This window comes from Pongo abelii, chromosome 8 (genome assembly GCF_028885655.2).
Source record: "Pongo abelii isolate AG06213 chromosome 8, NHGRI_mPonAbe1-v2.0_pri, whole genome shotgun sequence".
Classification (NCBI taxonomy): Eukaryota; Metazoa; Chordata; class Mammalia; order Primates; family Hominidae; genus Pongo; species Pongo abelii.
In genome coordinates, this window is record NC_071993.2 from 104,212,825 (window position 1) to 104,236,748 (window position 23,924).

The 23,924-nt window shown below is 41.8% G+C and overlaps 1 protein-coding gene across 8 annotated transcripts in view; it reads right to left on the bottom strand.

Moving 5' to 3' along the window:
- The window catches only part of ARHGAP19 (Rho GTPase activating protein 19), a 106,152-nt gene that overhangs the window by 59,856 nt on the left and 22,372 nt on the right, over window positions 1–23,924 (bottom strand). For 7 of the 8 annotated variants that reach the window (XM_054522720.2, XM_054522717.2, XM_054522718.1 and 4 more), the window contains exons 4-8: window positions 22,827–23,036; window positions 18,813–19,039; window positions 15,749–15,835; window positions 5,696–5,761; window positions 3,393–3,584 (exon numbers count right to left, since the gene is read on the bottom strand). In XM_054522720.2, the coding sequence (XP_054378695.1) occupies window positions 3,393–3,584; window positions 5,696–5,761; window positions 15,749–15,835; window positions 18,813–19,039; window positions 22,827–23,036 (782 nt within the window). The remainder of the gene's footprint in view (window positions 1–3,392; window positions 3,585–5,695; window positions 5,762–15,748; window positions 15,836–18,812; window positions 19,040–22,826; window positions 23,037–23,924) is intronic. The other variant, XM_054522722.2, reaches the window with a different exon arrangement.

Genomic DNA, 23,924 nt, shown 5'->3' on the forward strand with positions numbered 1-23,924 from the left:
TTGCTCGAGCCCAGGAGGTGGAGGCTGCAGTCAGGCGAGATCACGCCACTGCACTCCAGCCTAGGCAACAGAGCGGAACTCTATCTCAAAAAAAGAATATTATATAAACATTTAAAATGTTCATAGCCTTTTAATAACATGAGAAATGTTTGTAATATAAAGTTAAATGAAAAGCATAGAATATAAAACAATACACATTATGATTTTTTCTTTTGGCCCAGATGTAAGGGCTCAAATATGATCTTAAGTAAAAGAAAACAATGCGAAACATATTCATGGAGAGAAACGCTAGGAGGAAATGCTCTAAAATGTTATCAGTGGTTACCTCTGGATGTGTATAGGTGATTTTTATGTTCTTCTTTACACACTTCTGCGGGTTTCAATGTTTCTATAGTGAGCATGTATAATTTTTATAATCATGGAGAAAAAATTAGAAAACAATAAAATTATAGTTTCTTCAAAAAGATACAGCAGGCTGGGTGCGGTGGCTCACACCTGTAATCCCAGCACTTTGGGAGGCCAAGGCAGGTGGATCATTTGAGGTCAGGAGTTCAAGAACAGCCTGACCAACATGGTAAAACCCCATTTCTACTAAAAATACAAAAACATTAGCCGGGCATGGTGGCGCATGCCTGTAATCCCAGCTACTCAGGAGGCTGAAGCAGAATTGCTTGAACCCTGGAGGCGGAGGTTGCAGTGAGCTGAGATCGAGCCACTATACTCAAATATGATCTTTTACTTAAGATCATATTTACTTAAGATCATATTTGAGCCCTTACATCTACACTCCAGCCTGGGCAACAGAGCGAGACTCTGTCTTTAAAAAAAAGAAAGATACAGTATTTAAAACGTATGGAAGGATGGCCAGGTGCGGTGGCTCACACCTGTAATCCCAGCACTTTGGGAGGCCGAGGTGGGTGATCACTTGAGGTCAGGAGTTCAAGACCAGCCTGGCCAACATGGTGAAACTCCATCTCTACTAAAAATGCAAAATTAGTCAAGCGTGGTGGCGCATGCATGTAGTCCTAGCTATTCAGCAGGCTGAGGCAGGAGAATTCTTTGAACCTGGGAGGCAGAGGTGGCAGTGAGCCGAGATCACACCACTGCACTCCAGCCTGGGCAACAGAGTGAGACTCTGTCTCAAAAAAATAAAAATAGGCCAGGCGTGGTGGCTCAAGCCTGTAATCCCAGCACTTTGGGAGGCTGAGGCGGGCAGATCACGAGGTCAGGAGATCAAGACCATCCTGGCTAACACGGTGAAACCCCGTTTCTACTAAAAATACAAAAAAATTAGCCGGGCATGGTGGCGGGCACGGTGGCGGGCACCTGTAGTCCCAGCTACTCGGGAGGCTGAGGCAGGAGAATCGCTTTGAACTCGGGAGGCGGAGCTTGCAGTGAGTGGAGATCGCGCCACTGCACTCCAGCCTGGGTGACAGAGTGAGACTCCGCCTCAAAACAAAATAATAATAATAATAAATAAATAAAAAATAAAAATAAAAATAAATAAACTGTATGGAAGGAGTCTGCATGCATGCATAAGAAATGCTTAGACTGTCATGTTTAGTGAAAAAAGGAAAAAACTGTAAAGTATATGATACGATCATAACTATGTAAAAAGATAACCAGAGGAAAAAGACCAAAAGAAACAACGTAAACACTGGCAGGAAGAGTGATTTGCTTTCTTCTTATCCTTCTCTATAATTTTCTATTTTTCTAAAAAGTGCAAAATGTTTTTTTCTTTTTTATCTTTAAGTATCAGTGTTCTTTTTTTTTTTTTTTTTTTGAGACGGGGTTTCGCTCTTGTTGCCCAGGCTGGAGTGCAATGGCACGATCTCGGCTCACCGCAACCTCCGCCTCCTGGGCTCAAGCAATTCTCCTGCCTCAGCCTCCAGAATAACTGGGATTACAGGCATGTGCCACCACACCCGGCTAATTTTTTCGTTTTGTTTTGTTTTGTTTTTGGAGACGGAGTTTCACTCTTGTTGCCCAGGCTGGAGTGCAATGGCATGATATTGGCTCACCACAACCTTTACCTCCTGGGTTCAAGCAATTCTCCTGCCTCAGCCTCCCGAGTAGCTGGGATTACAAGCATGTGCCACCACACTCAGCTGATTTTTTTGTATTTTTAGTAGAGACCAGGTTTCTCCATGTTAGTCAGGCTGGTCTCAAACTCCCGACCTCAGGTGATCTGCCTGCCTCATCCTCCCAAAGTGCTGGGATTACAGGCATAAGCCACCGTGCCCGGCCCTAATTTTGTATTTTTAGTAGAGACGGGGTTTCTCCATGTTGGTCAGGCTGGTCTCGAACTCCCGATCTCAGGTGATCCACTCGCCTAGGCCTCCCAAAGTGCAGGGATTACAGGTGTGAGCCACCGCGCCCAGCCGGTATCAGTGTTCTTGTTGAAAGAAGTCATTATACCTGTCCTACATGAAACTACTTAGTTTCTATCAAGAATTAAATCACTAGACTGGTTTGAATCTGCAGCAATACTCAGCCAACACCCTGTAAAATTCCAGTTGTAACACAATTTGCTAGATCTCAAAGCAACTTCAAAGAGATGGCAGAAACTTCTCTTAAATGACTTTGTACAGCTCAGTTCACCATTATCTGAGTACTTGTTTATACCTGGCCTTATGCTGAAAGTAGGTATAAAATAAGTAAAAACAGACTCTTCCCCCAAGAAAGTCCCAGTTGAATAAAAGCCAAGAGGCTGACCCTGCCTGCTCAGGTAAAATTCAAGAGGGATAGAGACAAAATTAATCTTGAGAAAGAAACTACCCAAAGTCACAGGACTTACTTAAACCACACTTTGAGTCCCAAAATAGCAAATTTGTTCCCATAGCTCCAGCATAAACAAACTTAGCCACCAGAATTCCTACTTTCTAGTGTCAGACTAGGGTCCTGATTTATTGTGTTCTCTTACTGCAAACAACTCTGTTAGTAAAAAGTTACCACTTAGACTTTGCTATGCCAGCCACTCTACACAGATTATCTCTAATTTTTAGAACTTTGAAACATCAATGTTACTATTACCATTTTACAAACAAGAAAACTGAAATTCAGAAAAGTTATTTGCTAAGAAAATCTGGAGGGTTTAAACTTTGGAACAATATGTTTTAACTGCTGGTCCTCTCTCAGCAAACTGGGGACATGACCAAAATGAGAGACTCTCTAACCACACTTGGATCCTCCTGCTTAACTAGAAATCAAGAGACTCCACTCCTTTCTCTAGTGGAGCGACGGCACAGAGATCGCTGTGGAGATTCCATAGACAAGCCTGCTTTCTCAGCTGAACCAAAAATTAAATGAGATTCTTAACAATATGACCTACTGATTCTACAACCACGATTACACTCCTAAAGCCCCATCACGACTTCCCTGCCTTTAGGCACCTGTCTAATAAGTTGTTTCTTCTTTGCTGACTCTGGCATATTGTGAACGTGTTGAAACAGCTCTCTCAGTGCCTCTTCCGTATGGTGCTGGGTCTCCTCCTGGTGAGGGCAGGAATCTACCCGGTTCCGTTTCTGAGACTTTGCCAGCTGAAAGGACTTAGTATGACATGAAGCTATCAGGTCAAGGTCATCCTAAGGAAAATTTAAAAGAAGAGTAAATTAATATATCCTGCCAACTTTGTTTTGGGGTTCTTACAAATCCTGAAACAAAACAAGGGAGAGTGAGGACATGGTATACTCCTATACTCAGGAACAAGAAAAATCTTAACACTATTATCAGATAACAAGGAACCTATTAATATAGGTTATATTAATAGCCCACTCCCATGACCTGCCCAGAGAACCTAAGTGCATTTAGAATACTGCCACCAAGAGTTATATTTGTATAAGAGTTTAGTTTTTAAAGCATCTTTTAATTTCATTAATTTATTCAACAATTCAACAAGGTAAGCATGGAAAGTATTATGATTCCCATCTGACAGAGGAAAAAAACTGAGGTTAAACTGTAAGTTTAAAGTCATCTGGATACTAAAGTGACAGACCCACCTGGGAGCCCAAGGGCTCTGACTCTTGGCTAATACTCCTTCCCACACATGGCAACTTAATACGACAACTAGACAGCAGTGCTAGAGGAACAAAAACAGCTCTCTAACAAAAACCACACTCCAGTTAAACTAGTTGAAACCAAATACTGTTTTCCTGGTAACACTGAATATTTGCTGAATAAGAGGGAAAAACAAATAGGAGCAGAAAAAATAGCGCAAACGGACAGCTTAAGTTTCTAACCAAGACAGGATGAATAGAACTTGAAAATTTTAAGCACTCAAAAAGTGCTTGTAAAATTTTTAACTTCTCACTTTTTTTTTTTTTTTTTCAGAGCAGGAGTGGAAGTTTATTTAAAAAGGCTTAGAACAGGAAAGAAAGGAAAGCATGCTTGGAAGAGACCCAAGCAGGCACATAAAGGTCAAGTGCCTAACTTCTTTTTTAATTTTTTTGAGATGGGGTCTCACTCTGTCACCCAGACTGGAGTACAGTGTCACCATCTTGGCTCACTGCAACCTCCGCCTCCTGAGCTCAAGTGATCCGCCCACCTCAGCCTCCCGAGTAGCTGAGACTACAGGTACGTGCCACCACATCTGGCTAATTTTTTGCATTTTTGGTAGAGACTGGGTTTGGCCATGTTGCCCAAGCTGGTCTCAAACTCCTGATCTCAAGTGATCCGCCTGCCTTGGCCTCTGAAAGTGCTAGGATTACAGGCATGAGCCACCACACCCGGCCATAACTTCTTACTTTTAAAACTCAATGCTCATATCTAGGCTGGATGCAGTGGATCACGCCTGTAATCCCAGCACTTTGGGAGGCTGAGGCAGCCGGACTACTTGAGCCCAGGAGTTTGAGACCTGGGCAACATGGTGAAACCCCATCTCTACCAAAAATACAAAAATTAGCGGGCATGGTGGTGCATGCCTGTAGTCCCAGCTACTCAGGAGGCTGAGGTGAGAGGACCAGGGAGCCAAGATCATGCCACTGCACTCCAGCCTACCCAACAGAGCGAAACCCTATCTCAAAAAAAAAAAAAAAAAAAAATCATCATTATCATATCTAATCTTGTGAATAAGCATTATACATTTCCCTATCTATCTACGCTCATGTGGTCTCAAGTCTTTTAGCCATTTGATAGAGTTTTACCATACCAATGAACCTAAAATAGGAATGAATTACATAAAATTGTCCTTTCGTTCCTATAAAATATGTAACACATTTGCTATTCACAGATTATTTCTATCAGAAGGACTTTATGAAAAACCTTGAAACACAGGGTCTGTGTCATCACTCTTACGCAGAGGACACCATCTATCAGTGGAGAACCTCTGAAAGCAAATAAAAATAGTGTGGCGGGGGGCACTTATTTTTTCCAGAGACAGGGTCTCGCTGTGTTACCCAGGCTGGAGTGCAGTGGCACAATCAGCTCACTGTAGACTTGAATTCTCCCATCTCAACCTCCAGAGTCACTGGGATTACAGGCCTGAGCTACCACACCTCACATATGGAGCATTTGTATTCTAATACATAACTTACTTCTTAGTCTTCTTCATTATGGCAAAATGACTAAGTAATTTTGAGCTATAATACTAAAAACTTTTTATTTTCCATGGTTTTACTTTGACTTCATACTTTGTTTTAAAACTCCACAAATCTTAACGCTCTCCTTGTTTGGGTTAAGAGCAGATTCCTATTCTTACCTTTGATGCCTGAGTTCTGGATCCCAAATAGTGCAATCTGGCACACTCCCGAATGTAAGCAGGAGCCTGGGCAGGACATAAAAGAAAACAAAAACCCAGTGATTAGTAGGATATAACATTCTTTCAGGCCACAAGGACAGTGGTTCTCAAAACCATTTGACCAGCAGATTACTTTAGAAAAGCCAAAGATCCTCAAAATTCATAGCCCCTCCATGGCTTCCTTTCTCTTGCCACCAAATAGATACCTCAACAAATCTGATGGAAAAACTGTGAGAAGACACCAATGTAGTTGTTGCCGCTTTAAAAATCAAACATGGCATGTATATACTCAAATAAGCCAAAGACAAAAATATAGACATTTGTAGGAATGTTTCTATCTGACAAAAACCACCCCCTCAAATCCTTACAAATTACAAGTGGTCTCCAGATCACATTTTAAAATCACAGTGTAGAAAATATCATTTAACGTCTGTAATCTCAGCACTTTGGGAGGCAGAAGCAGGAGGATGGCTTCACCCCAGGAGTTTGAGACCAGCCTGGGCAACACAGGGAGACCCCCATCTCTACAAAAAATTACTAAAAAATGGCCAGCACGGTGGCTCATGCCTGTAATCCCAGCACTATGGGAGGCCAAGGTGGGTGGATCACCTGAGGTCAGGAGTTCGAGACCAGCCTGACCAGCATGGTGAAACCCCATCTCTACTAAAAATACAAAATTAGCCGGGTGTGGTGGCATATGCCTGTAATCCCAGGTACTCAGGAGACTGAGGCAGGAGAATCGCTTGAACCCAGGAGACAGAGGTTGCAGTGTGCCAAGATCGCACCATTGCACTCCAGCCTGGGCAACAAGAGCGAAACTCCGTCTCAAAAAAAAAAAATTACAAAAAAATTAGCCGGGCATGGTGGTGCATGCCTGTGGTCCCAGCTACTCAGAAGGCTAAGGGGGAGAATCACTTGAGCCCAGAAGTTCAAGGCTGCAGTGAGCCATGTTCATACCACTGCATTCCAGCCTAGGCAACAGAGCAAGACCCTGTCTCAAAAAAGAAAGAAAGAAATACCATTTAGAATTACTATGGAGTAGAACCCTGTGACAACTACCCTGATACTGTCTTAGCAGATGTGCAAAATAATACAACTACCACAGAGGAAAACTGGGTTGGTAACATCTAATAAAATTACATTTGCACTTACCCTTTTACCCAGAAACCTCACTACTGGTAACATATCCTGAGTATGTAACTCCAGAAATGCAAAACACACTTGTATAAGATTAATCAAAAAATTGGATACAACTCAAATGTTCTTTAACAGAGAACTGGTTGAATCAACTTTCATACATCCACACAATACAGTACTATGAAGAAAGGAAGGGAGAGGAGGCAGGGAGGGAAAGAAAAGAAAGGAAGGGAGGAAGAGAAAAAGAAAGGACGGAGAGAAGGAAGAAACACTTAATGAATTGATATGGAAGGATTTCTAGGATCCACTGTTGAGTGAGAAAAGTGAAGTAAATGTATATTTGTGTAAGAAAAAAACGGGAAATAGGAATATACACACAAATGTACATTTACTTGTTTTTATAAAAAGAAACACTAACAGGATAACCCAGAAAACAATGAAAATAATTAGAAAGGATTGAGATTTCTCTAAGTATATCTTTTAATGTGGTTTTGACCTTTTTTTTTTTTTTTTTTTGAGATGGAGTCTCACTCTCTCGCCCAGGTTGGAGTGCAACGGCCTGATCTCGGCTCACTGCAACCTCCGCCTCCCAGGTTCAAGTGATTCTTCCGCCTCAGCCTCCCAAGTAGCTGGGATTACAGGCACCCACAATCATGCTCGGCTAATTTTTGTACTTTTGTAGAGACGGAGTTTCACCCCGTCTTTGGGAGGCCAAAGCGGGTAGATCACTTGAGCCCAGGAGTTTGAGACCAGCCTGGGCAACATGGTGAGACCCATCCCTACAAAAAATACAAAAACTAGCCGGGTGTGGTGGCGCTCACCTGTAGACCCAGCTACTCGAGAGGCTGAGGTGGGAGGATCGACTGGTCCCAGGAGGCAGAGGCTGCTGTGAGCCCAGATCGTGCTACTGCACTCCAGCCTGGGTGACAGAGCAAAAATCTCCAAAAAAAGAAAAAAAAAAATCTGAAATTTGTAATATAAGAAAAAAAGAAATACAAATACAAAATAAAAGAAGCCAAGAAAAAGTTCCATAGTATTAAATCTGAATTGGTGGTATTAATATGAACTTACAATTGCTTTAAAAAAATGTTTTAATCTATTTCTTTGCCCTCAAGCAGCCTAGAAGCAATGACACACCAGAAACAATGAGTATACCTAGTATCATTCAGAAGCCAAGGTTCCCTGGAGAAATAATTACTCCAGATCTAGGCCAGCACAAGTACAAAGTGAGCTGGGAACATTTTATACCAGAAAGGAAACACTCAAAGACAATACAGTCCTGTCAAAAAGATGTAGAAGCCGGTTAACAAGGGCTATCACTGGCCAAATCTGGGATAATTTAAATATCAATTTTGTTTGTTTGTTTGTTTGTTTGTGACAGGGTCTCACTCTGTCACCCAGGCTGGAGTGCAGTGGCATAATCTCGGCTCAGTGCAACCTCCACCTCCCGGGCTCAAGCCATCCTACCACCTTAGCCTCTGAGTAGCTGGGATCACAGAAGCGTGCCATCACGCCCGGCTAATTTTTTGTATTTTTCATAGAGATGGGGTTTTGCCACATTGCCCAGGAGAACATCAACATTATAAGTAAAATTGACTAACACTTTGGAAAAATAAAAATCCATGAGTTTATATTAATATTCATTTTTAAAGGGAGAGAGAATGAGACAAAGAAAAGCTATTCTCCAAAGAAGAAATTCATCTTACAAAGGCTAAATGACAAAATTAGAAAATCTTTATTTTTAATACCCAATGTAATCATAGATTCCAGCAGGATTATCAATGGATGCTAAAACCATTATTAGGTAATCACTCTACAGGTTATTTACTAATTGCAAAGGGAAAAAAAATTTACCTTTATAACTGAAAGATCTGGCAGTTAGCAAAACTAACATCATGAAGAGAGAAAATCAAACAATCTGTATCTCCTCATGTGAGGCAATGTGACGCACACAAACATCACCTGTGAAGTATCTTTGCCAAAAATGCTTAATCTGAATCTGATTAAGACTCTAGACCTAGCTTCTACTTTACAGGAACTGCATGGAAGGTGATAGAGGAACAAGTTAAATAACTTAAGAAAACAATAAGACAAATTTAGAATGTGAGACATTCTACAACACAGTTAACTTGATGCTTCAACAAATGACATGAAGAAAAGGCATGAGTGTGTAGATTAAAAGTGTCATAATAATTAAAACCAGTACAGAAACTTTGATTGGCCTATACTGAAAAAAAGTATGAAATACATTCTTAGGACAGCTGGGGAATTTGAATATGTACTGAAAGTTAGATGATAAGAAATTCTTGTTAGTTTCTTAGATGTAATAATAGTAGTGTGATTCTTTTTTTTTTTTTTTTGAGACGGAGTCTGGCTCTGTCGCCCAGGCTGGAGTGCAGCGGCGCAATCTCAGCTCACTGAAAGCTCCACCTCCTGGGTTCACGCCATTCTCCTGCCTCAGCCTCCCGAGTAGCTAGGACTACAGGTGCCTGCCACTGCGCCTGGCTAATTTTTTGTATTTTTAGTAGAGATGGGGTTTCACCGTGTTAGCCAGGATGGTCTCGATCTCCTGACCTCATGATCCGCCCACCTCGGCCTCCCAAAGTGCTGGGATTACAGGCGTGAGCCACCGCACCCGGCCAGTAGTGTGATTCTTAAGAGAATATTTTTATTATTGGGAGATGCATACTTAAGCACTTAGGAATGAAGTATCATGGTGTCTGCAATTACTTTTAGTGATTCAGCCAAAAAAGTGTATGAACATATATATAGAGAGATAAAGCTAATATGTAATATGGCAAAACGATAACATTTGTTGACACTGGGGGAGAGTTATATGAGTATTCACTGTTTTACTCTTTTAACTTTTCTCTATATTTGCAATTTTTCAAAATAAAGGTTTTCAAAGAGTCTCATGACAAAAACATTATGATATGTATAGTTTCTTTTTTTTTTTTCTTTTTTTTTTTTTGAGATGGAGCCTCGCTCTGTTGCCAGGCTGGAGTGCAGTGGCGCAATCTTGGCTTACCACAACCTTTGCCTCCCGGGTTCAAGTGATTCTCCTGCCTCAGCCTCTAAGTAGCTGAGACTACAGGTGCCCGCCACCACGCCCGGCTAATTTTTGTAGTAGAGACGGGGTTTCACCATGTTGACTAGGCTAGTCTTGAACTCCTGACCTCAGGTGATCCACCTGCCTTGGACTCTCGAAGTGCTGGGATTACAAGTGTGAGCCACCACACTCTGCCAATTTAATTTCTAAATTGAAAAACTATAAAACGGAGCTTAAGACCAACAGAAATTTTCTCCAAACAAGAATATATTATATCTATTCTGTAAACTTCATTTAAAAAAAAGAAAGAAGGCCAAGAGCGGTGGCTCATGCGTGTAATCCCAACACTTTGGGAGGCCAAGGCAGGAGAAATGCTTGAGCCCAGGAGTTCAATACCAGCCTGGGCAACATGGTAGTACCCTGTCACCACAAATAACAGAAAAATTAGCCAGGCATGGTGGCACACACCTGTCCCGGCTACTTGGGAAGCTGAGGTGGGAGGATCGCTTGAGCCTGGGAAGTCAAAGCTGCAGTTAGCAGACAGCACTACTGCACTCCAGCCTGGGGGGCAGAGTGAGACCCTGTCAAAAGAAAGAAAATAAAGAAGGAAGGAAGGGAAAGGGGAAGGGGAAGGGGAAAAGGAAGGGGAAGGGGAAGGGGAAGAGAAAGGGGAAGGGAAGGGAAGAGAAGGGGAAAGGCAAGGGGAAGGGAAGGGGAAGTGGAAGGGGAAGGGAAAGGGAAAAGAAGGGAAGGGGAAAGGGAAGGGGAAGGGGAATGGAAGGGGAAGGGAAGGGGAAGGGGAAGGAAGGGGAAGGGGAAGGAAGGGGAAGGGGAATGGAAAGGAAGGGGAAGGGAAGGGAAAGGGAAGGGGAGGGGAAGGGGAAAGGGAAAGGAAGGGGAAGGGAAGGGAAGGGGAAGGGAAAGGAAGGGGGAGGGAAAGGAAAGGGGAAGGGAAGGGGAATGGAAGGGAAGGGGAAGGGAAGGGAAAGGAAGGGGAGGGGGAGAAGAAGGGGAAGGGGAAGGGAAAAGGAAGGAGAAGAGGAGGGGTAGGGGAGGAGAAGGGAAGGGGAAAGGAAGGGAGGGGGAGGGGGAGGGAAGGGGAAGGGAAGGGAGGGGGAGGGGAAGGGAAGGGGAAGGGAAGGGGAAGGGAAGGGGAAGGGAAGGGGAAGGGAAGGGAAGGGGAAGGGGAAGGGAAGGGAAAAGGGAAGACAGGGAGGGAGGGAGGAAGGAAGGACGGATGGACGGACAAGACAAAAAGAGGAGAGGGGAGGGGAAGAGGGGAGGGGAGGGAAGAGAAGAAAAAGGGAAGGAAGGAAGGAAGCGAGAGAGGGAAAGAAAAGGAAAGAAACAACAAAAACCACCATCCCCAAAGATGCTATAAGCTGAAAAAATATCCAGAAAGGGTGCCAGGCTTAGACAAATAGGCTTACATGAAAGTCTGAGGTCTTAAGTATTTTACAATTCATAGAGAAACAACAAAAGGACTGCTCAAGTATTGGAAATTGGCCTTAACTGTATATACGTTGTAAATCCCTAGGAAGAGATGTGGTGTTGGGAAGAGTTAAACCAGACTGAGAGAGATGGACTGATAACAGTAGAGGACAGAACTAGTAATAGTTAAGAAGAATTTTAGGAAAAATGATAAAGCAGGAACATAGCAAGACCTCATCGCTACAAAAAATTAAAAACTAGCCAGGTGTGGTGGCATGAGCCTGTGGTCCCAGCTAACCAGGAGGCTGAAGTAGGAGGATCACTTGAGCCCAGTGAGCTGTGATCATGCCACCACACTCCAGCCTGGGTGACAGAGTGAGACTATCTCAAAAAAAAAAAAAAAATAGCCCGGGTGCGGTGGCTCACGCCTGTAATCCCAGCAGTTTGGGAGGCCGAGGCGGGTGGATCAGGAGGTCAGGAGATCGAGACCATCCTGGCTAATATGGTGAAACCCCGTCTCTACTAAAAATACAAAAAAAATTAGCCGGGCGTGGTGGCAGGCGCCTGTGGTCCCAGCTACTCGGGAGGCTGAGGCAGGAGAATGGTGTGAACCCGGGAGGCAGAGCTTGCAGTGAGCCGAGATCACGCCACTGCACTCCAGCCTGGCGACAGAGTGAGACTCCATCTCAAAAATATAAATAAATAAAAATAAAAAATAACAGATGCTGATGAGGATGTGAAGAAAAGGGAACTCTTATACACTGTTGGTGGGAATGCAAATTAGTATAGCCATTATGGAAAGCAGGATGAAGATTTCTCAAAAAACTAAAAATAGAACTACCATATAATACATCAATCCCACTACTGGGTATTTATTCAAAGGGAAGAAAATCAGTTTTCAAAGGAATATCTGCATCCCCATGTTTATTGCAGCACTATTCACAATAGCAAAGATATGGAATCAACGTAAGTGTCCATCAATGGATGAATGATAAAGAATATGTGGCGTATAGACACAACGGAATACTATTCCGCCATAAAAAAAGAACGAAATCCTGTCAGTTTGCAGCAACATGGATGGAACTGGAGGCTATTAAGTGAAATTAACCAGGCACAGAAAGACAGATATCACATGTTCTCATTCATATGTAGGAGCTAAAAAGTGGATCTCAGGTTGGCTGCGGTGGCTCACACCTGTAATCCCAGCACTTTGGGAGGCTGAGGCAGGCGGTCAGGAGTTAGAGACCACCCTGGCCAATATGGTGAAAACCTGTCTCTACCAAAAATACAAAAATTAGTCCAGTGTAGTGGGCTGCGCCTGTAATCCCAGCTACTCGAGAGGCTGAGGCAGGAGAATCGCTTGAACCCGGGAGACGGAGGCTGCAGTGAGCTGAGATTGCACCACTGCACTTCAGCATGGGTAACCAGAGTGAAAACTCCATCTCAAAAAAAAAAAAAAAAAAAAAAAAAAAAGTGCATCTCATGGTGAGGGAGAAAAAGAAAAGAAAAGAAAAAAAAAATTGATCTCATGGAGGTAGGGAGTAGAATAATAGTTACCAGATGCTGGGATAGGTGTTAGGGGTGAGGGTAAAGAGCGGTTGGTCAATAGGTACAAACATGTAGTGAGATAGAAGAAATACATTCTAACACTTAATAGCAAAGCAGGATGACTATAGTTAACAATAACGTATGGTATATTTCAAAATAACTAGAAGAGGGGACTTGAAATGTTCCCAACACATAGAAATGACAACTATTCAATGTGATGGATACTTTACATACCCTGACTTGATCATAGCACATTCAATCCAAGTAACAAAATATCATATGTACCCCATAAATATGTACAAATATTATGTGCCAACAAAAAGTTTACCAAAAAAATCATATGCTAAGGTTGCTAAGATCCACTATAAGAATAAATCTATCTGTGAAACTGTGAAGAAGAAAAAAGAAATTCGTGCATAGTATACATAAGGGTTTGGTACTAGCCACCGTTTCAGGCATGTACTCGGGGCTTTGGAACATATCTCCCATGGATAAGAGGGAACTACTGTATAATGAAAACTATAAAATACTGCTGAAAGGAATTAGAGAAAACATAAATAAAAGGAAAAATATCCAATGTTCATATTATTGGATAAGATTGCTAAGATGTCAATACTACTCAAGGCAATCTACAGGTTCAATACAATCCCTATCAACCTTAGAAACATCAAAATACCAATGAGGTTTTTTGCAGCAAAGATAGAAAATCCATCCTAAAATTCATATGGAATCTCAAGGCATCTTGAACAGCCAAAACAATGTTAAAAGTGAAGAACCAACCTGGAGGACTCGAGCTTCCTGATTTCAAAATTTACTGCAACACCTTTACAACATTTACTAATCACACCACCATGGTACTGGTATAAAGTCAGATAAGTAGACCAATGGAATAGACTAGAAAGCCAGAAATAAACTCTTACATATATATTCAAATGCTTTTCAATAAGAGGATGAAGACCAATGGAGAAAGGACAGTTTCTTCAACAAATGGTGCTGGGAAAACCATATAACCACATGCAAAAGAATGAGGTTGGACCCTTACCTAACACCAGAAACAAAAATTAACTCAAAATGGGTCAAAGACATAAATATAAGACCTAAAACTATAAAAACTTTTAGAAGAAAACATAGGGCAAAAGCTTCATGACAATGGATTTGGCAGTGATTTCTTGGATATGATAGCAAAGGCATAGGCAACAAGAGAAAAAATAAACAAATCAGACTTTATAAAATCTTTTAAAATTTGCACATCAAAACACACTATCAACAAAGTAAAAAGGCAACCCACAGAATAGGAGAAAATATTTGTCCATATAGCTGATAAAGGATGATATCTGGAATATAAAGGGATGTCCATTAACTGATGAACAGATAAGCAAAATGTGGTATATACACACAGTGGAATACTACACACCCTTAAAAAGGAAGGAAATCCTGTCACATGCTACTGCGTGGATGAACCTTGAGCACACTATGCTAGTATAAATAAGGCAGTCACAGAAAGACAAATACTGTATAAGTCCACTTGCATGAGGTACTCAGAGTAGTCAAATTCATAGAGATGGAAAGTAGAATGGTGGTTGCCAAGGATGGGAGGAAGGTTATGCAGAGTTACTGTTTAATGGGTACAGAGTTTCAATTTTGCAAGATGAAGAGTTCTGGAAATGGATGGCGATGATGGCTACACAACAATGTGAATGTACTTAATGCCACAGAACTGTACACTTAAAAATGGTTAAGATGGCAAATTTTATAAGTATTTTACTGCAAGAAAAAAAGAAACCAGAACTGGATGATCTTGGAAACTTTCCGCCTCTCCAGATGGCAAAAGATGCTAAAATTGGCACACGCCTGTAATCCCAGCACTTTGGGAGGCTGTGGCAGGAGGATTGAACCCAGGAGTTCAACACTAGCCTGGGCAACATGTTGAAACCCTGTCTCTACAAAAAATACAAAAATCAGCCAGGTGTGGCAGTGTATGCCTGTGGTCCCAGCTACTGGGGAGGCTGAGGTGGGAGCATCACTCGAGCCCAGAAGGTTGAGGCTGCAGTGAGCCAAGACTGTACCAATGCACTCCAGCCTGGGCGACAGAGTGAGACCTTGTCTCAAAAAAAAAGATGCTAAAATTAAGAGATTCACTATCAAGGAAGTATACACTAAAGAAAAGGTCAAGGATGTGACTGTGCTACCTTTTGATAAAACCTTAGAAACATCAAAAGATCAGAGTATTCAATCATACGAAGGGCCCTTTCAAGAGAGTAAGAGTGTACCTCACAGATCCTCTCAATTAAACCAGAAAGCCTTTAGGAAGCTTAAAGGTACTGTCCCTTAGGTTTCTCAGCAGGTGACCAAGGTAGGAAAAGATTTATCTTCAAAAGATTTGTATATGTGGCCTTTGTCTAATGGAATGAATCCCAATGAAATCCACAGAAGACCTACAAAAAAGTTCTTAGAAAATTGTCAGCAGAAACACAGCCTGTTTGGATTGAAAGGGCCAAAGAATACAAAATGACCCCCAAAACTCTACTGGCAGACCCCCAAAACTCTACTGGCAGTAAGCAGGCAGGATAAAACTACCCAGCTGCCACATGTGCTGCCTTTGTGAAAAAGGAAGAATGGCTCAGAGGGTGGAGCCAGTTACCCAGAGGACACAGCCCTACTCAGCCTCCTATTCCTATTCCTTTCCACCATAGTGGTTGTTACCCGCTGGGTTTTGCCACTGTCCATTCTGGTTTGCAGTCCCATTCAGGACCTTTTTCTCATTTAGTCATCTTTATAGCCCCACTTAGGATCCCACCTTGCTCCATTTTCTTTGTCCTGTTACCAACCAAATGCTATCCCTTACCTACCTTAAAAAGTTTCTGGGAGTGTTTAATCATAAAAGCCATCCCACTGTTTAACTTTGTGATATTCTCCTGAAGGTCATTTGCAGTGACCTATTCAGAGGAAAAGAAACCAAACAATGGACATTAAGAGCTAGAAAGTAGTACTTACCAATAAGCTTGTTCTTTCAAATGTATGAAGTTTCTATCCCTAGCCTAGGTGCGTCTAATACAATGTTTAATTCTGGGAAGACTTTTTGGTTCATCAGGATATGACATAATCTAGAAAAACAATGTGTCCCTGAAGTGACGAGGAAATCCTTGAAAACCAATTTTCATTTCCTAATTCTGCTTGAAAATTAGACATGTAAACAAAATTGGCAAGGAAAATCTAGTCTAGGATTCAAAATGGGCAGAAAAAACAGAATCTGTTCCAGCTATCAAGGACACCACTGCCTCTTTAGAAAACTAGAGTTTCTCCAAAGACAAAAAAGAATGGTCACTACTGATACCAAAGGTGACATCTGTTTCTTAAAAACACAGTAAAATTACTGGGCGCGGTGGCTCATGCCTGTAATCCCAGCACTTTGGGAGGCCGAGGCGGGCAGATCACGAGGTCAGGAGATCGAGATCATCCTGGCTAACACAGTGAAACACCGTCTCTACCAAAAATACAAAAAATTAGCCGGGCGTGGTGGCGGGCGCCTATAGTCCCAGCTACTCTGGAGGCTGAGGCAGGAGAATGGCGTGAACCCGGGAGGCAGAGCTTGCAGTGAGCTGAGACCCCACCACTGCACTCCAGCCTGGGCGACAAAGCAAGACTCTGTCTCAAAAAAACAAACAAACAAACAAAAAACACAGCAAAATTGTCATTGATTCCCTTCCCTTGCTTCTCCTGTCTTTTTTAAGTACTTCAGTAACTCTACTATCCCAAAGCCCTCATTTTCAACATGTATCTTTGTTACTTTATCTGTTTGCTTTTAAATACTTTTTTTTTTTTTTTTTTTTTTTAGAGATAGGGTCTCGCTTTGTTACCCAGATTGGAGTACAGTGGTGCAATCATAACTCACTGCAGCTGCAAACTTCTTGGCTCAAGCGATCCTCCCGCCTCAGCCTCCCAAGTAGCTGGGAGTATAGGCATCTGCCACCATGTCCAGCTTTTCTTTTCCTTTTGTAGAGACAAGGTCTCAAGGTTTCACTGTGTTGCCCAGGCTGGTCTCAACCTCCTGTCCTCAAGCAATCCTCCTACCTCAGCCTCCCAAAGTGCTGTGATTACAGGCATAAGCCACCACTTCTTTTTATAACCACAGTTTTCTCACTGCTTTTCTATAGTCTTGGTTAGCTGGTTCTAAAATTCCTTCATTATAAGGCTTGATCTCCTTAATATGGACAAATGTTGATGTGTCTTCTGCTCCCCCTACTCACCCCCAGAGGCTCCTCCTGACCCAGAACTTTATTATTTTTTCACTAGTTATTTGTTAAGTAAAATGTTTCACACAATCTCTCTCCTTTACCTTCCTTTTCTCATTTCTTATAATCTCAAAAATTTTTTATAAATTACTATAACCTATTTCTATTATCTTCCCAACAGCCTTGTGGAGTACGTAGTAAAGCTATTACAGTAAGTCCTCACTTAAGGCATCAATAGGTTCTTGGAAATTATGACGTTAAGTGAACTGACATACAGCAGGTCCTCGAATAACATCATTTTCTTCAACATCTTTTCATTATAACATTGATGAGAAAAATAATTTGTTTTGTTATAGGTTATTTTGATTTAAGTTTCAGTTTCCAAGAACCTATCAACGATGTTAATAGGTTGAGGACTGACTGTATTATGCCCAGTTACAGAGGAAAAGCCTATGCATAGAAAAGGTAAAAGACTAAACAAACAAAAAATGGCTTGTAGACAGCTGTTTAAAAAATAAAAGGTAAAAGGCCAGGCGCGGTGGCTCAAGCCTGTAATCCCAGCACTTCGAGAGGCAGCAGCGGGTGGATCACCTGAGGTCAGCAATTCGAGACCTGCCTGGCCAACATGGCAAAACCCCATCTCTACTAAAAATACAAAAATACAAATATTAGCCAGGAATAGTGGCGCACGCCTGTAGTCCCAGCTGCTCAGGAGGCTGAGGCAGGAGAATTGCTTGAACCTGGGAGGCAGAGATTGCAGTGAGCTGAGATTGCACCACTGCACTCCAGCCTGGGCAATAGAGCAAGACTCCGTCTCAAAAAAAAAGGTAAAAGACATAGGTAACATCGCTGCTGTGTGGCTTCCAACCCACCTATCCTGGCTCACAACCCCATCACATAGTAAAGCCATATTATAAGTGGGCAGGAATACGAGCTATGTACCTCCAGGTCAACAAGTTGTTTAAAAGACTTTAGATGAGGCTACAGTGAGCAGTGATTGTGTTACTCTCCTCCAGCGTGGGCAACAGAACGAGACCCTGTCTCAAAAAAATAGAAAAAATGACTTCAGAGAATTTATTTCTCTGTGTTTTTATCCCTCAGGCATTTAAAAAAAAAAAGAGAGTGAGTTTATTTCTCATGTAAGTCACTGAGAAGACCATCGTCTCCATAATAAGAAGCAAGTTCAGCTTTATCCAAGGAGACTATATATCTACAGGAAATAGAAAAGTCAGGACAAGGCAGGCTTGCTCCAAGTGTCATCTCATCTATAAATCCATAAGCTTGGTGACATTATCCCATAAGATCACACAACTCTATTCTAATTTTATAACATTTGATCTTCAGAAACTAATTTGATTTCCCAAGAAGGCTTTCCTGTTAAGGATTCCACGCTGACCAGCCAAAATAAGTATTCTAGTTGATTCAGTAGTTATAATTTCCCACTAAGAGTTTCCACTAATACAATGCCATGATAGGTTTACCAGAGATTGATTTATAAGTCAGGTTAGCAGGAATTGGCCCTCTCAGGTCTGATGACTCTTCAATGAACTAATAAAGTTCCCAACCTCATAAAGCTGAAGGCTAGACCTTGGACCCCTGATAATCTCACCAATGTACAGCCATAGAATGAGGCCCAGCCCAAGAAAACCAAGCAATCTTTACTCTTCCCATCAACACTCACATTTTTTGGCCACAGGACGTGGGGTGCAAACATAAGGGCAAGGTTATGGGCTGACATCTTGTTCTTGTCTTGTTTCTTTGCTGTCTGGTATAGGAGATCAAGCAATAACTTCAGCAAATTACGATTAGGAGGAGGGAGAATGAGGAAGAGCAACTGGAGAGCCTCAATTTGCCGGTCCTTGTCTGGTATATTGGTCTTGTTTCCTTTATCATCAAACTGCATCAAATCTTGAGGACAAAAGAGAATTTGCAAAGTGGGGAGAAAATATCAGCAAGAAAAATCAGTGCTATCACCATTATCCTCCCCTCAACTCCCATCAAAGAAAGGGGGAAAAAAGATTCAGGCAGAAACACAATTCAAAGATTACAGCAAAACATAATAACAAAATAATGTCAATGCAATTCAACAATAAAAAGATCAAAAAACATGGTTTTTGTTTTGTTTTGTTTTGTTTTGAGAGAGAGTCTCACTCAGTCACCCAGGCTAGGGTGCAGTGACACAATCTCAGCTCATTGCAACCTCCGCCTCCCAGGTTCAAGCGATTCTTCTGCCTCAGCCTCCTGAGTAGCTGGGACTACAGGCGCCCGCCACCACGCCCGGCTAATTTTTTGTATTTTTAGTAGAGGCGGGGTTTCACCGTGTTAGCCAGGATGGTCTCAATCTCCTGACCTTGTGATCCGCCTGCCTCAGCCTCCCAAAGTGCTGGGATTACAGGCATGAGCCATCACACCTGGCCAAAATTTTTTTTAATGTGTACAGGATTTGAATAGACATTCCTTCAGAAGGTATACGAGTGGCCAAGAAGGCTTTGTATGTTCAGTATCATTAGCCATCAAGAAACTATAAATCAGGCCGGGCACAGTGGCTCACACTTGTAATCCCAGCACTTTGAGAGGCCGAGGCGGGCAGATCACAAGGTCAGAAGATGGAGACCATCCCAGCTAACACAGTGAAACCCATCTCTACTAAAAATACAAAAAAATTTGCCCGGCATGGTGGTGCACGCCTGTAGTCCCAGCTACTCAGGAGGCAGAGGCAGGAGAATGGCGTGAACCCGGGAGGCGGAGCTTGCAGTGAGCCGAGATCATGCCCCTGCACTCCAGCCTGGGCAACAGAGCAAGACTCCATCTCAAAAAAAAAAAAAAAACACAACAATAAAAACAAACTATAAATCAAAACCACAATGACATACCACTTCATACCCACTACAATGGCTATAACTACAAACAGATTGACAATAAAAAATGTTGGCAAAGATGCAGAGAAAATTAAACCCTCCTACATTGCTGGTGGGAATATAAAATGATATAACCACTTAGAAAACATTTTGGCAGTTCCTCAAAAAGTGAGAGTTACCATTTGACCAAGAAATTCCATTCCTAGGTATATACCCAAGAGAAATAAACACATATCCAAGTCAGGCGCAGTGGCACATGCCTGTAACCCCAGCGCTTTGGGAGGCCAAGGTGGGCAGATCGCTTGAGCCCAGGAGTTCAAGCCCATTCTGGGCAACATGGTGAAACCCCATCTCTATATTAAAAAAAAAAAAAAAAAAAAAGATCCACACATGCCTTTGATAATGCTACTCACTCCACTTTTCCCCACTCAGATATTTTACAGCTAAAAGAAAAATGAAAATGAAAAATGAGAATGAATATGTCCTTATTCACAAGCTGCTCCTTATAACAGGCAGCTCCTAATAGAGTCAGAATTATTGGTTCTTCCCTAACAGACTAAAAAGGTTATCAATGAAAACAGTCCCTTGGATAATGAGAATTTCAAAGGACACTAATAACCATTTGAGTACAACTCACATAGATGTAAAAATGATTACAGTGTGTTATTTAAGCTATTTAACCTCAATAATTCCAGGTTTAGGAAGGGCAGGTAACATTTCTAGAAAATGTTCCCTGTTAATATGAAACTGAAAACAAAAATTATTTCCAGTTATCAGCAAGGCATATGAAAGGCTACAACTGTGCCACACCTCAGTATGTTCTCAAAGAACAGTCAATCACAGGGTAGTGGAAGGGAGGATTTCAAATATTGCACTAAATGAATGAACTGAACTGGAAAGCAAACAAAACAAGCATCCTTCGTGTTAACACTTGTAAAAAGAATATTTTCCAAATCTTTTTCAAAGGTCTAACATCTTTATTTCTCCCCAAAATAACTGTAAAATTGTATAACATTCTAGTAATATTTACTCATTGCATCATTTGGATTGCTACTAAAAGTGCTAAAAAAAAAACTAATCATATTAGATTTTTTAAATTCAACACTTGTTTCTTTAAGTAGTAAAAATTATTCAAAAGGAAAAAATATTCTATTTCTTTTCTATATAATTAGAAGAAACAGGAAAAATACTCAGGGGCAGGAAACTAAGCAACTGCAGTAATGGATATTGATGCTGTGAACACTTAGAGCCCATAGCAGCATAACAGACGTGCAATTTAAGAATGAATTCCCTACCACATGGGTATAAAGCAGTATGAAGAAACTATTTATGAGCTGAAAATGGATCATTCTCCAAGATACAGTAAGTGAAAAAAGCAAACCACAGAACCATGTGTGTAACCTATTACATAAAAATAGGAGAAAAGGAATATATGTATTTGTTTGGAAGTACACAAAATATCTCTGGAAGGATACTTTAGAAATCAGTAACGCTGGTCTGGGGGCTGCGGCTCATGCCTGCAATCCTAGCACTTTGGGAGACTGAGGAGGGAGGATCACCTGAAGCCAGGAGTTTGAGACCAGCCTGGGCAACAGGCTTTCTTTTTAAAAAAAAAAAAAAAATTTTTTTTAAATCAGTAACACTAACCAGTGTTACTGGTGTTGGGGACTGGGTGAACTGGGTGTTGGGGAACAAGTGTAGGAGAGGTTTTTACTGTATATTATTTGAATCATCTGAATTTTGAACTATGTGTTTCTAAGAAAACAAATAATAATTTTTTTAAAAAATAAATTTTCTTGGCTGGGCGTGGTGGCTCACATCTGTAATCCCAGCACTTTGGGAGGCCGAGGTGGGCAGATCACGAGATCAGAAGTTCGAGACCAGCCTGGCCAACATGGTGAAATCCCGTCTCTACTAAAAATACAAAAATGAGCTGGGCGTGGTAGCGCATGCCTGTAGTCCCAGCTACTCGGGAGGCTAAGGCAGGAGAATCACTTGAACCCGGGAGGCGGAGGTTGCAGTGAGCCGAGATCGCACCATTGCGCTCCAGCCTAGTGGTGACACAGCAAGACTCAGTCTCAAAAAAACAAACAAACAAACAAAATTTCCAAGAGTAGAGATGTCCTCAACTAAGGCATAGAAATACTGAGCAAAAACCCCAAACCAAGGCAAAAATACCGAACCTATAAACATCTGAAATATATGAATCAATCCAATGAAAAGCATACATTTATTAAGCAACTAAAACGGGTTGGGCACAGTGGCTCACGCCTATAATCCCAGCACTTCAGGAGGCCAAGGTGGGCAGATCACTTGGGCCCAGGAGTCTGAGTCTGGGCAAACATGGCGAAACCCCATGTCTACAAAAACTACAAAAAAAATTTGCCAGGCGTGGTGCCGCACGCCTATAGTCCCAGCTACTTGGGAGGCTAAGGTGGGAGGCTCACCTGAGCCCGGGAGAGCAAGGCTGCAGTGAGCCAAGGTTGCACCACTGCACTCCAGCCTAAGTGACAGAGTGAGATCATGTCTCCAACTAAAATGTTCAACACACTACTCGAGGATCTATCAGAGATTCAAAAATAAATAAAACTCGGACAACATCTTACTACCAGCTCCTTATCTCAATACAAAGCTTATTTATCAAGAAAGCCATTCAATTAAAATTAACTTTAACTAGCCAATACCTATGAGTACCCAGAGAAGTCCAGCAACATCACGAAATCTTAACCAATATTAATAGAAGTATTTCTGTGGGTCACAAGCAACAGAAATTTCCTAGGAACTTTACTAAATTGAAAGAAATGTATTTACATCTCCTTCTTACTTCCTATACTCACCAGCGATTTTGAGGTGTGCATTGAAGTGTTTATGTGTCAGCAGAGGCTCCGGCAACTCTCCTAGAAACATCTTCAGCAAAGTGGCAACATCATTTGAGTGAAATTCCCCTGATTCCAAGTCAATGTCAGTTCCATTATTGAGAGCATCCCTTAAAATCTGCTGTCGGACACTATTACCCGGTACTCTAAACAAACCCTCTACTCGCAAGTCTGTTTAGCATAAAACAAAGCAGAAGACAGGCAAAAAGGAAGCAGAAAGATTATGATTAAAATACATGGTCTAAAGACTACTTTACACTTAAAAGACCCTTCACAAAGCCTTTCAAGTAAGTTTTTGTCTTTTTTCACCAGGGTAGTTTAGAACCTACTGACCTCCTGAGGAGACGTATCTGAATGTCCCTGAGCATTTGGAGATCTTCCAAACTAAAAGGCAGTTCTCCTGGGAGTCATTCAATCTCCTGAGGTATGGATAGACCATCTGAATTTAACCCAATCAACGGTCAGGAATAGCTTGAAAAATAAACTTTAGAAAAGCCAAATCTCCCTAAAGGCCTCTTCTTGTTTATCCCAGACTTCGTTTGGAGGCGCTACATACATCTGTGGATGTTTGTGGCTCTTGTAAACTGTTTTCCCAGCCCAGAATAAATCCAGAGTCTCTGCATTGCTCCAGGAATTAGAACTCTAAAGTGTCAAATTCCTAAGAGATTCCCAGAAGCTTTAGGGTCATCCCAACTAAACTATTCGTCCCTAGGCCAGGCGCAATGGCTCATGCCTATAATATCAGCACTTTGGGAGGCCTAGGCGGGTGAATCACTTGAGCACAGTAGTTCAAGACAAGCCTAGGCAATATGGCAAAACCCCATCTCTACAAAAAACTACAAAAAGTAGCTGGGTGTGGTGGTGCAAGCTTGTGATCCCAGTTACTAGGGAGGCCAAGGTGGGAGAATCACCTGAGCCCGAGAGGTCAAGGCTATAGTGAGCGTGGGTGCACCCCAGGCCTGGGTGACAGAATGAGACCTTGTCTCAAAAAAAAAAAAGTAAAGAGTGTGTTTTAATCATAGAATTCTGGAGAAAAAGGGTACCATGCTCTCTTAAATA